Source organism: Carcharodon carcharias, chromosome 13 (genome assembly GCF_017639515.1).
Source record: "Carcharodon carcharias isolate sCarCar2 chromosome 13, sCarCar2.pri, whole genome shotgun sequence".
Taxonomy (NCBI): Eukaryota; Metazoa; Chordata; class Chondrichthyes; order Lamniformes; family Lamnidae; genus Carcharodon; species Carcharodon carcharias.
The window spans coordinates 66,930,513-66,943,784 of record NC_054479.1 but is presented as its reverse complement, the minus strand read 5'-3'; the positions used below and the strand labels follow the sequence as shown (position 1 = coordinate 66,943,784).

The 13,272-nt window shown below is 47.1% G+C and overlaps 1 protein-coding gene across 1 annotated transcript in view; it reads right to left on the bottom strand.

The window, feature by feature from the left end:
* Window positions 1-686: 686 nt before the first annotated feature.
* ggt5b (gamma-glutamyltransferase 5b) overlaps window positions 687-13,272 on the bottom strand; it is a 557,923-nt gene continuing 545,337 nt past the window's right edge. Inside the window, exons 11-12 of the mRNA XM_041202316.1 lie at window positions 9,986-10,099; window positions 687-1,404 (exon numbers count right to left, since the gene is read on the bottom strand). Coding sequence (XP_041058250.1) covers window positions 1,258-1,404; window positions 9,986-10,099 — 261 coding nt within the window. The 3' untranslated portion in view covers window positions 687-1,257. The remainder of the gene's footprint in view (window positions 1,405-9,985; window positions 10,100-13,272) is intronic.

Genomic DNA, 13,272 nt, shown 5'->3' with positions numbered 1-13,272 from the left:
CTAATAATTTATATAGATTTTTCTTTTCCCACCTATTTCCATTATTTTTAAATGCATTCCACCGATCATTTATCTATACCTTTTATGCCCTTTTAGTCTTATTTCACCCCACCTCCACTAGAGCTATCTGTACCTTGATTGTCCAGCTATCCACTCTTAATTAGCACATTCTTTTAGATAATATCACCACCTTCAACACCTCTTTGTTCTTTTGTCTGTAACATCTTTTGGTTATCTCCTCCTATCACTGCTTCCTTGTCCCAACAACCACCCACCTTCTCCCCCCCACCCCCCCCACCCACTTCCCCCCCTTAAACCAGCTTATATTTCACCACTCTCCTATTTCTACTTAGTTCTGTTGAAGGTTCATGAGGACTCGAATCGTCAACTGTACTTTTCTCCGTCGATGCTGTCAGACCTGCTGAGTTTTTCCAGATATTTCTGTTTCTGTTTTTGGCCTGGCATGCAGATGCCTGGTTCAGTCCAGCCCAAGAGTACACTCCAGTCTAGGTTCAGGGGTGGCTCCAGTGTTTATCCAGAACTTCACAGTGCAACACTATGGTTGATGTTGTTCCCATATTTACCTTTACACTAGCAAGCGCACTTAACAGAAAAATGTCAAAAACTGGATCTGGCATCTTTTGTCATTGACCCATCTCTTCCCTCCCAATAAAGGCAGCTCACCATCCCACTTGTGGTTTTAATGTACAAGAACTAACATTCAAGAATAAGGTAACTCATTAATATGCACTACATTAAGGCTAAGTTTATAGTATATAAAACAATAAGAACTTTATCTCTTCCAACAGTAAGTGTCAACGTTAGACTGAATTACACTGTATTCTTGTCTGTCATGTTGAACAACTTGGTCCCATCTTTCTCAGCAGGCTTCTCTCTAATGCACCAATTATAAATTCAGGATGGTTCCAAAACTAATCCATCTTGTGAAGATATCAGTGCAAAAGTCCAAAATCTTGGTGACTCAGGAACAAAAACAGAGTCGAGTTCAAATTCACTGCCAAAAGCGTTCTGGAACTCATTAGTCATTCTTAGTCTGGTTGTCAGATGGCCAATGTGGCATGTTTATGAGCAAGTTGAAATTTTGCCTTCCTAATCAAGTGGAAGATACAGTCTAGTTTTCTTATGTTGTCTGATATAGCTTGCAGGACAGAACGGCGAATGTTGCGTCTTTGTTGAATGCTGCCGAATTTAATACAAGTCTCCTGCAGTAACTGCTGTCACCTCTAGATTGAAATACTAGTAGCCAGCAGATTTTCCAGCTTTCCTGGTGTCTGACACTGCTTCAATACAGCCATGATCTCTAAATATTCCTTGAATAACAGATGGCACCAGACTGGGCTCAGTGATATTATGGCCTTTCTGCTTCATTGCTGTCATAGCCTCCTGTCCAGAGAAAGATATTGTAAACACAATAATTAAAAAGCTTTTGACCAAGTTTTCTGATCATTTGCTCTTAGCAAAAGGTTTTACTGCCAGGAATACGTAAAGAGAAACTGCATACATCAGGAACATGGGGTGTCTTAGTTCACATTGTGTGGCAGAATACCATTGTACAATTGTGGGGAGTCGGCAGGGGCGATGTGGTCGGGGGTGGTTAAAATGCAATGGAGACTTATTTTGGAGGGGTAGGATGGTCACAGACTGCAGGGCTTGAGGCCCTGGGGGGGACAGCCTTCTATTCTGGACCTCAGATACCTGGGCCCAGGATTTAGGAGATACTCTCCCCAGGGTTTCTAGATCAGGTGGGAAACATGAGATCCAACATCCCACTGATCAGTGAAGAGCCTGAAACTAGGTCCATAGAGTCTGCAACATGATGTTCTTTCCTTAGGGCAGAAGCACATGCCAGGTTTATGGCCTAGACCTTCATAGGCTGACCGAAAGATCATGTGGGAGGTAGAAGCAGAATGCCAATTAGTGGCGCTAAACCTGCAGCCCATATGAAAAGACACACAACGGAGCAGAAACCTGGTGGGAATGGCACTGTCAAAAAATCTACTCCTGAAAATATCATGTGCCCACATTACACTGTATCACATTAATGACGGTGAGGAAATTTGAGGCCATTAAATATGCTAGGTGTAAAGTGAATTGATGGCACCCTTCCAGTGTTAGGGTTTGGAATGGTGTCCAAGTCCCATATACTTGACTCTTGCTGTTTAACGCATCTGCTGCATCTAAGTCACCATACTCCAAAGGTCAGTTTTTTTTGGTGCTCTAGGTTAGCAGGGGGCCATCATCTTGAACTGTAATATTTGTTCAGCCAACTGAAAATCTTACTAGACCTCTTCAGAGGGCCAGACAAGTGAAACATGTAGTCTGACATAGTCATATGGAGACTATATTAGGTGGATAGTGGGACATTTTGGACTCTTCCCTGGAGGATATTAGACAACCATTTTGGTTTTTATGACAATCTGGCAGATTTCACAGGTCTCTCGTTCCCATGTCACCCTACATATTCTCAGATTTATGAACATACATATTAGGAGGAGTGAGCCATTCGGCCCCTTGCGCCTGCTCAGCCATCTGATAATCATGGCTAATCAGACTGTGGCCTCAACTCTATATTCCCCCCATAACCTTCAAATCCCTTGTAAGTCAAGAAGCTTTCTAATTCATCCTTAAAAATATTAATTGACTCAGCCTCCACCACTCTCTAGGGAAGAGAACTCCACAGACGAATGACCCTCAGAGAAAATAATTCTCCTCATCTCCATCCTAAATGGGAGACCCCTTATTTTTAAACTGGAAAGTCCCCTCAAGATCTTATGTTTCAGTAACATCACCTCTCATTCTTCTAAATTCCAATGGATATAGGCCCAACCTGTCCAATCTTTCCTCATAAAATAACCCCTTCATCCTAGGAATCAGTCGCATAAACCTTTTTTGAACTGCTTCTAATGCAATTATATCCTTTCTTAAGTAAGGAGATCAAAACTGTACATGGTACTCCAGATGTGGTCTCACCAACACCTTGTACAACTGTAGCTAAAGTTCCTTACTTTTATACTCGATTCCCCTTGCAATGAACAACAACATTCCATTTGCCTTCCTAATCACCTGCATACTAACATACTAACTTTTCCTGATTCATGTACCAGGACATCCAGATTTCTCTGTACCGCAGACTTCTGCAATCTCTCTCCATTTAAATAATATTCTGCTTTTGGATGAGTTCACATTTTCCCACATGATGCTCAATCTGCCAATTTTTTGCCTACTCACAACCTATCTATATCCGTTTCCAGGCTTATATACTGCTCACAACTTACAGTCCTACCTATCTTTGTGTCATCAGCTAATTGAGCAACCAGACATTTGGTCCCTTCATCCAAGTCATTGCGCAGAATTGTATGGCTGAAGTGCGGGTGGCGGAGCCCGCGTGTCAGCGCTTAAAATGTCACACGCTGACGTCGGGTGAGCGTGCCGATGTCAGTGCGTGGCATCACGATATTTAAGTGGGCGGACACGCTATGAAGTGCAATGTGCGCCCGCCATTAGTTAATGGCCTTGTTAACGTCCTTAACTCGGAAATCGATGCCGATTTTGAGGAGCCCGTGCGATCTTCGCCTCGCCGCATGGGCCCAACGGGCAGGCGGGTAACTGATTTTTTAACAACCTCATCCACGGGCAGGATATGTGGGCTCAGAGGAATTGTTATATCTGAAGCATTTATTGCATAAAGTGTTTTAAACTTGTCTGTGTGATAGTTCAGATCCATTTCCAACAGCTTGCTTTGTACTTTGAAGGTTCAACTCAGCAGTCTGCAGACAGTAATCTTTAAAGGGCCTGCAGCTTTCCTGAGACCTCCATTTAGCTTGGGAATGGGTTCTGACATCTCCATTGGGGGCAGCTCCCCTGAGGAGGGAGGGATAGAATAAGGAGGAGGCCAGGAGTAGACAATCAGCCTCCAGGGGAGCCACCTTTGTGAGGCCAGACATAGGCACAAGGAGCACAGGGCCAAGAAGTTGTTCAAGGTGGAAGGGGCCGCAGAAGACGCCACTATCCTGCTGCCAGGGTACACAGGCGGCAAAGCAGCTACCTCAATATGACTGAGATGCAGTGCCGAAGGAGTCTCCAACTATCAAGGGGGACAGTGAACTACATCTGTCAGATGATTAACCCTCAGATCTCCCCTGTGTGGGTGGACACCCCATGCCAGCAGCTCTGAAGGTCACAGTTGCCCTCCACTTCTATGCATCTGGCTCCTTCCAGGGCTGATTCGGTGATCTTTGCGGTATCTCCCAATCATCTGTCCACATTTGTGTCAAACAGGTTACAGATGCTCTGTTCAGATGGGCATTGACCTTCATCCACTTCCGCTGTGACCAGGCAAGTCAGGCACAGCAAGCCAGAGGCTTCGCGGCCATTGCTGGCTACCCCCGTGTCCAGGGTGCAATAGACTGCACACACGTGGCTATCAAGGCACCAGTGGGTGAGCCCGTTGCATTCATCAACAGGAAGTGCTTCCACTCCATGAACGTGCAGATAGTGTGTGACCACAGGATGCAGATTGTACAAGTCTGTGCAAGGTACCCAGGCAGCTCCCACAATGCCTACATCCTCAGACACTCCCAGATGCCAGGGCTCTTCCGTGCTCGGCTGGATGGATGGCTGCTGGGTGACAAGGGCTATCCCCTCAGAAGGTGGCTCATGACGCCACTAAGCTGTCCAAGAACAGAAGCTGAGCAGCAATACAATAGGAGCCACGGCACCACAAGGGCTCTGATGAAGAAAGCCATCGGTCTTCTCAAGATGCGCTTCCGTTGCCTGGACTGCTCAGCACTCCAGTACCCCCCAGATTGCGTCTCTGTGATAGTGGTAGCATGCTGCGCTCTGCACAATCTTGCGCTGGAAAGGAGGGATCAGTTGACGATTAAGACCTTGACACAGTGGATGAGGCTGCACATGATGAATCCAGCAATGGCTCAGAGGATGAGGAAGCACAGGGCAATGATGAGGGGCAGCACACCAACCTGCTACTACACCAAGGAGGCAGGGACACCCGGGACACTTTAATCCAATGAACCTTCAGCTAGCTCCACACACATGGATCTGCAGGACCAGCATTGCCTGGTGCTTCCACACATGGCACTTAGGTGCTACATCTTCCATCTCATCAGCTGCAACTAAGGGCTTGGTACAGAAACATCAGTATCCACTCAAACACTCATGATATGTCTGTGAAACGTACAAATGCAGCACAAAGGAAACATCCTCAGCCATGGTCAGAAAAGTGGACTTTATTGCCACCAAAATAAACCACAAATGTCGTTCTGACGCATATAATGAAACAGTCCCTAATCTAGGGCCAATACAAAATTACCAGTGACAAACCTGTGGAATGCCTAACCTGCCTTATGCTCTCGTTTGCAGGTACTACGTCTAGGTGTCGCCCCATCGCACGGAATGGCTTGTGAGACAGCCTGCTGACTCTGCTGTCCTGTTGGCCTCGATGACCTTGGTGGCCGTCCTCTGGCCCATGGAGCCTGTGCTGGCGCTGCCTGGGATGGAGCGTCCAGTTCCAGAACTGGCACCTCCCCAGTTGTCGCAGCCTCAATGGATGCAACGGTCACTGGCAGAGGGGCGGAGGAGCTGCTGCCCTCATCCGGAGCGCCCTGAGAGGAGCTCACAGCGATGACAGGCAGCTGCTGCACCGATGTGAGGTCACATTGGACCTCCCTGCGCACCCCAGATGGATGGGCACCGAGCTGCGACACTTGGTGCCCAGAACATCTCCCACATTGCCAATGACCACCTGTGGCCATTAGCGCTATGAGGGCTTGCAGGTCAGAGCATAACCCAATCAGATAATTCTCAATCTGCTGGAAGCCCCTCTTCATGAGAGTCACCAATCTCTCAATGGAGGAAGCCTGGAGCTCTGTCCTGAGGTTCATGCCAACACTGACACTTTGCCTGGATTCCTCCACCACAGAGACCAAGTGAAGCACACCCTCATGCAACCCTGCCAGATGCTCCCGTGCACCCTGCCACTTGTCCTGCAGCTGTTGCATGGCTGACATTTCCAGAGGCACATCATCACTGCCAGACTCAGCGTGTGCCTGGTCCCCTGCAGTCCTCCGGCTGCTGGCGCCATCGACACTCTCTGTCTGTGCCATCTCCTCCAGCGATTGTGAAGTGCCCTCTCCACTGTGCCCCAGGACACTAGCCAACGTCATAATCCCCATCAATGTGGTAGTTGCTGCACTGATGTCCGGCTCCCTGAAATGATGTGACGCACGTTGCAAGTCTTGGCCCTCAGGTGTGGAGGGGTGGCTCTGGGCGTGTTGATGGCGGCCATGTGGCTGATGCCGAAATTAACAACAGGAACAGTGCATCAGTTAGCGTTCAGTCAGTAACACCATTCATCCCTTCCCTACCCCAGGCTCATAATGCACTCAACTTTCAAGAACCTAAGGAGACGAAAATTGGTGGAGTGGTAAATAGTCAAGAGGAGGCCCAAAAATTACCCGCGCATACAGACAGGCTGGTCAGATGGCCACATGGAATGTTATGTGGATAAGCGTGCAGTTAGGCACTTGGGCAAGACAAACAAGGTACATGAATACATGAGTAATGGGAGGACCGTGGAAAGTCACAACGATTACAGGGACCTTGCTGGGCAGACCTGTTAAGATAGCAGAACAGGACCATAAGGTGTTTAACAAGGTCAAAGCCAAACTTGCCTTTATTAGCCGAGGAATAGAATGTAGGAAAAGGGAGGTCATGTTGCAAGTGCAGAAAACGCTGTCGAGGCCACATCCACACTTCTGCGTTCACTTGTGACCTGCGCTTCATGGGAGGGATGGCATTGGAGTGGGGAGAGTGCAGAGATTCCTGACCTGGATGCATGCTGGCCTGGAGTGTTGGAGTTATGAGGAAATATTGCATACACTTGCCACATTTGCCATGGAGCGCAGGAGATTGACAGGTCACATTATTGACCTTCATACCATTAGGAAGGGCATAGAACGGGTGGACACAAGACAACATTTCCTCTTGGCGCAGGGATGACTAACATGGTGGCGTTTATTTCAGTTGAGTGCCATGAGGTTGGCAGGTGAGGTGCTGAGGACCTTTTGGACAGAGTAATGTGGGACGCACTGGCTGAAAGGGTGGTGGAGGGACAAACCCTCCTAAGATGCAATAAGTCTTTGGATGTGCAGCAGCGATGCCATGGCATGTTAGGCTATGGGGATAGTGGTCACAAATGGGATACGGCGACTTTGGAAGGTGCTAGAGACACGCATCCTCAAGGGGCCGAGGGAACTTTGTGTATGACCCACACGTCTGACTGTATCAGTCTGTGAATGAGCAGTGTTGCTGCATTAACGATTGCAGCAAGCACCAGTGCTATGGATGGTGGGGAGACAGAGTGGATGGGACTGTGGCTCTCAAATACCTGGCCGCCGCACCCCAGCCTCGCTGACACTTGCTGACCTGGCTGCCTGCCTCCTCCCCAGCTCCACGGGCTCCTCATACGTGGTGAGGTGCTGCAACACGGCGTGCACCCACCACAAGTTTGCAAATGCGCCCGACTATTGTTCTCTGTTTTTGCCTGCAGAACATAGAAGAGCATTTATTGTGCCTGATCACTCATGTACTCTGCACGTGCACGCTGCACCCCAACCACAGGTGCCCATCTGAGGCCTCCAGCAGCTCCTGTCCACACGTCTGGTGATCAGTCCCCCGAAGATAATATGGCTGCTCCAAAACCCCTCCCCCAACAGCCACCTTGGACACCTTCGGCCATCACTTTGAATAACACACAGGTCTTAGCGCCCATGGCAAGGAGGCGCAACTAGGTGCGACGCCAAGATCAGCAGATGGCTCTTGGTCACGACACCTTGAGGCTCCCCTTCCACCATCTCATCACCATCAATAAGACACGTGTTGAAGTTCTGAGTATTTGTCTAGCTGCTTCCCCTGCAGGTTGCCCCCAGACAACTCAAATGCAACAAACACCAACATATGCTGCGGGGAGAACCCATCTCCTCATCAACCACTAAGGCTTATGTAAGCATGATCACTATCTGTTTGCCCACCCAGCGTGCGCCAAATGTCCAATGCAGTAACGACACTAAGACAAAGGGTGGTGGTGGGGGGTGGGGGGGGGGGTCCTCAAAGGCTAAGGCTACCTGCTGGGTAAAATGGCCAAGGCTGACATGGGACTCACCCTTCCAGAGCGCAACAAACCATTGAAGTGCTTGCGACACTGGGTTCCTGTGCGCTGCACGGCATCTTGAGAGCTTACTGCCTCCGCCACTTCCTGCCACGCCTGCCTGGTCATGTGGGGGGCTCTCCTCCTTCCATCCTCCGGAAACAACACCTCCTGACGATTTGACACCTCTTCCAGGACGGTAGCAAGGCAGGTATCAGAGAACCAAGGGGCACACTGGCCTCCCCGCTGGCCTACCCTGCAGCCTGCCCCCTCTCCTCCTCCTCTGCCCTGACATCCTCTGGAGCCCGGTCGCTGACCATGGTGAACAGCCTAAAGGAGGCTGCCTGGCTTTACTTTATACAGATTGCTGGTTCCCCATTGGAGCCGGCGGTCTGTAAACGCCCGCCGCACATTTGAATTTCCCGCTATACACGGTAGTCTGAAACACGCTGGGAGGGCCTTAATTGGCCCACCCACGCAAAATGGCGGCGCAGCCCATTTCGCCAGCGGCGATAGGCTCCGCCCCCACTGCTGATTGGGTCGGGCCCACCCACCCGTCAAACAGAAAATTCAGCCCATTGATATAGATTGTAAATAGCTGAGGCTAATTTATAGAATTTAATTTCACAGCTTGTTGAAATAATTCTGTACCACAACCACAACATTACAATACACTAGCGCAGACACATTGTGGGGGTTTTGGGTGTGGGGGAGGGAAGTGTGAGTGGTGGGATTTTAAGGGGGGCAGATGGCTCACCACCCCCTCAACTCCCCCCACTCCAGAAGTAAAGTTGGTGTGGAGCTCCACACCAGTCCATCCACAGCCAAAACGCACTGCGGGCAGGCTTAACAAGGCCAGTGTGGGACTTCTGGGGAGGAAGCCCTGCTATCTGGAGCTGCCAGCCAATCCGATTGGTTGCAACTCCATCTGTCCCAGCAGTGCCAAGAGCATATTAGTGGCCACTGCCAGGACTGCAAGAAGAGGAGTCAGAGGGTGCAGGGATCCAGGAAGCGGGTGAGTCTTGGGCAGGGGGATTTTGACTAGTCAGGGAGAAGGGCTGGGCGGGGCTGGGTGTTGGGGGTTAGGAAGAAGAGGGGAGTTCAATCTTAGGGTGGCCACTCCCGATCTGCAAAGGACAACCCTGAAGATCAAACCCCACCTTCCTGCCCTCCCTTTGAAGAGGTTGCTGAAAAATCAGCCTGCTTGCTCCCGCCATAAAAAGTGTATTATCAGGGTCAATTGACTTGGTAACAAACCTTATTGACCCTTGATAAAATTGACAGCCTGCCCTCCCGTATTATGGGGGTGAGCTCAGGCGTGGATGGGAAGGTGGTGGATGGGAACCTGCCCTATTTTACATGGCCCCTCCTCCCCCACCACTGGAAACACACCAGCAGGGGCACGTAAAAGGCAGCCCATGGGTACAATGCTATCTTCTTATAAAGTTGAATTGTATATAAAACTGTTGGCAACAATCAAGATGTCAAATCAACAATGCCCAAAGGATAACCACAGAGAACACCTCTCAGTGAGAAATGGAGGGCTGCCCAAGGGCAGTAAGGGGTGAATCGAGGATGCAGAAGTAATTTGGATAGGGTGAGTGAGAGAGCTGCCTGGAAAGGATGGTGCCTTCACCCAGGGAGTAGATCTGGAAAGAAAGTCCTATTTCTAGACCTTGTTCCTTAATAGTGCCAAGGGTAAGCGATTCATTTAGTTCTTCCATTAATACCGCCTTAATTAGGCAATATTTATGGTACAAAGTGTCAAGAAACTCAGAAATACATTGTATCCTTCAATACCTTAACATCAGATCTGTTTTCAAAATTCACAGAATTAGATGAATTTACGTGAACCCTTCCCTTCTCAATCGCGTCAGTCATGCTGAGTCCAAACCACAACTTGTTCATAATGATCTGCATCCAAGAAGAAAGAGGTCAGCTTCAGTTCAGCAAACACTTTATATGCAGCAGCTTCATACAAGAGACAGAGGGAAAGACAATGGGCAACAATACTGACAGGAAGTATAAGGAGAAATAATATCAGTTCTATATAGCAATCATCCTTCACAATGGTCAGGGTAAAAATAGATTCAGCATATACTTGACACAAACGATGACAGTCGTGGAATCTTAAAAGCTCCTAAGTGAAATAAAAGCTTATTTAAGAATCATGTGCAAAGAGATTAATGTGAAGAACAGAGCACACAATATTGATTAGACCACGGTTAGAGTGCTGAGAGTGGTCTTGAATGCCCCATTATAAAAGACATTAAAACCATAGACTATTGCCAGCATAGCTTAAGCAAGTGATACCATGGATGGGAAGCATGTTATGTGGACTATTTCCACTGGAGCTGGGATTTTTCCTCTGGGTGGGGAGTCAATGACGATGGGTCAACAATTTCAACTGTAATTGACAGGAGAGGAGCAAAGTCACAGGACATTTGTTTATGGAGAGGGTTGTTGGAGTGTGGAAGGCTATGCTGCACTTTTTAAGGGAAAACTGGATAAATATTTGAAGCAGAAGATATAAAGCTATGCGAAGAGAGCAGGGGAGTGGGTTTCCTTTTGGATTGCCTTTGCAAACAACCAATACAGACACGATGGACTGAATGGACTTCTGTGCTGGAAAATTCATGGTCTGTATTATGATTAAACCATGTCCAGCTAACCAACTAGATCATCGATTAGTCTAAGACCCTGCAATTATGCTGGTGTACACTAACCAATTATTTTAAGCAGGTTGACATTTATATCACATTTAAGGACTTCTGGCTTAGACAGGATGTTTGTGTTAGTTTATATTGTGAGGTTTCTATGAAGTTAAATTTGATTTACAAGTGGTTAACTCCAAAAATAATAAAAACGGTACATTATTTAAAATAAACTTACCTTGAATACTAGTCAGTTCAGAATTTTATGTCTTGCTTACCAAATTAGTTTGAGACAGTGGTCTAGAATTTCACGGAGTCGTGGAGACTCCACGGTTTATCCAAAATGGCACTGGGAACTCAGATCTGGAAGTCCTGCTCCCATTTCCAACAGATTCTATTTTCGCTGGTGAGCGAATAGGGGTGGGATATGACTCACACTGGGGAAACCCAAACTCAACAAGGCCATTTGAAATCATTGAGTTCAAACAGACTCCATTTTCACTGGAGCGAGGGCCTTATCCCACAGTGTGCAAGTTTTTTTTTAGACTAGATGTAAATGTAAATGGATAAGGTCTTTGGAACTGTCAAATTGTCAAGTTATTTAAAAAGTCAGCCCTTCAAATTTGAAAAAAATCTGCCTGCCTGTGTCTGTGAGTTGGAAAAAAATTTATGCTTACAGTTTCAATAAATGTTTGTTGATATAACCATACATGTTATCATTATAGCATTATTACTGTGTGACTGCCTCCACAACCTGTCATTATCACAGCAGGGGGCTGCAGGTTCACAGTTTGACTGACAGCTGTAAGAGGTTATTAAAGGATTAGCTGTCTTTGTTATGGGGTTATGAATACAAATGTTTGTTTTTAAAAGGGATTAAGTAATTGAGGGGATTTAAATGTATTGAATGGGGTTTTATGAATGAGAGTGTTTTTTTTGATATAGTGCAGTCTATCATAGATAGTTAGAACTTTATTTTATCTCAGCATGGCTTCTGAAGATTGCCTATGGTGGATACTGGGTGAATTGGCATGGAGGGTGTAAGGCCAAAGGGTGGTGTGTATGGGTTGGCACAAAGTTGTCATATAAGTTGCAATGAGGATGAGTGTTGGTCATGGTTGGCATTAAGTCGCATAGGGACTGTAAGGGGACCATGGGGATGATTTGGAGGCATGAGTTTGCACTAAGTTGGTATAGGGGCTGTAAGGGACAATGCGGATGAGGGGGCATGGGTTGGTAAAAGTTGGCATAGGGGTTATAAGGGGTTATTGGGGCGAATGGGCGCATGGGCTGACATGGTTGCAGCTGGAGAGTGGGTAGGAAAGTATGGGGGTATGAGGGGTGAGGACTAGAGGGCTTAATATTTAACAACACAGCTGGGACAAAGTCCCAGAACACCAAGGTGGGCCTTTTAACCAGCTTGCCTTGGCACTCGGCAGCTCCTCTGGCTGCCTCCAATCAGCGTCAAATTTCTTTCAATTATGACTTTAATGGCCTTAATAGGTCTTTTAATTGTCGATGGGCACGCTGCCGACTCCCATGCGTGCCTGCCAACCTAAATGTCATGCAAGTGTGCAATGACATTAGGACGCTTGCCCAACATCATCGCGCGTCATTTTACGCTCGTTCGGGTTGGGTGCGCACCCTGTTACTCTTAAGAAATGGACAAGAATTCCTGGGAATTCTTTAAGTAAATTCCTCGATTCCATTTTTATCAAACTACTTAATGTGTTAGGCTGAAGTTCCCGTCCCTGTTATTTTAATAGTTAAACAAACAAATTAATAACTACATTAAAACAATTTCTGATGGAACTTCTCTCCATAAGTTCCTGAATTCAGGATGTTTCAGCAGCAAGGTTTCAGAAAGAGCTCACACTTTGGTCTTTACCACTTAGGGGATGATCTGGTGAAATAAATCACCAGCCTGTTGTACAACTTGCCCAATTTTAATTCTACTAAAATGAATGGGTCAACAATAAATCCATGTCTATAAGTGATGAACAACAAGCTCCATCAGAAGGCAGAAATCTACAGTATAAGCTATGCACCCATTCTTACCTTTTACAGAGTTGACAGGACAATGTTACAAACCATAATTTACTAGGTATGAGAGCCTATGGAAATCCTTTGGTGTGGGATGAGGTCATTTAGCTCAGCTTAGTTTGGTGGGGCATGGAAGGCTGAACTTAGCAGGCGTATGGCATGGCCCAGAATGGTTTGAGAAACATTGATGTCCTGAATGCACCATTGTGATGTTCCCAGTTACCCTGCCAGCCACCTTTGTAACCAATAATCTGGAACAAGAACAGCTATTCTTAGGCTTTGGTTCTTTTGAAAGGTTTAAGTTAGTGATTCCAATCAATTCTGGCCTTTAGAGTTGACAGACAGAGACTTTTATCCATCAAGATAAAAGCAAAAAACTGCTGGAAATCC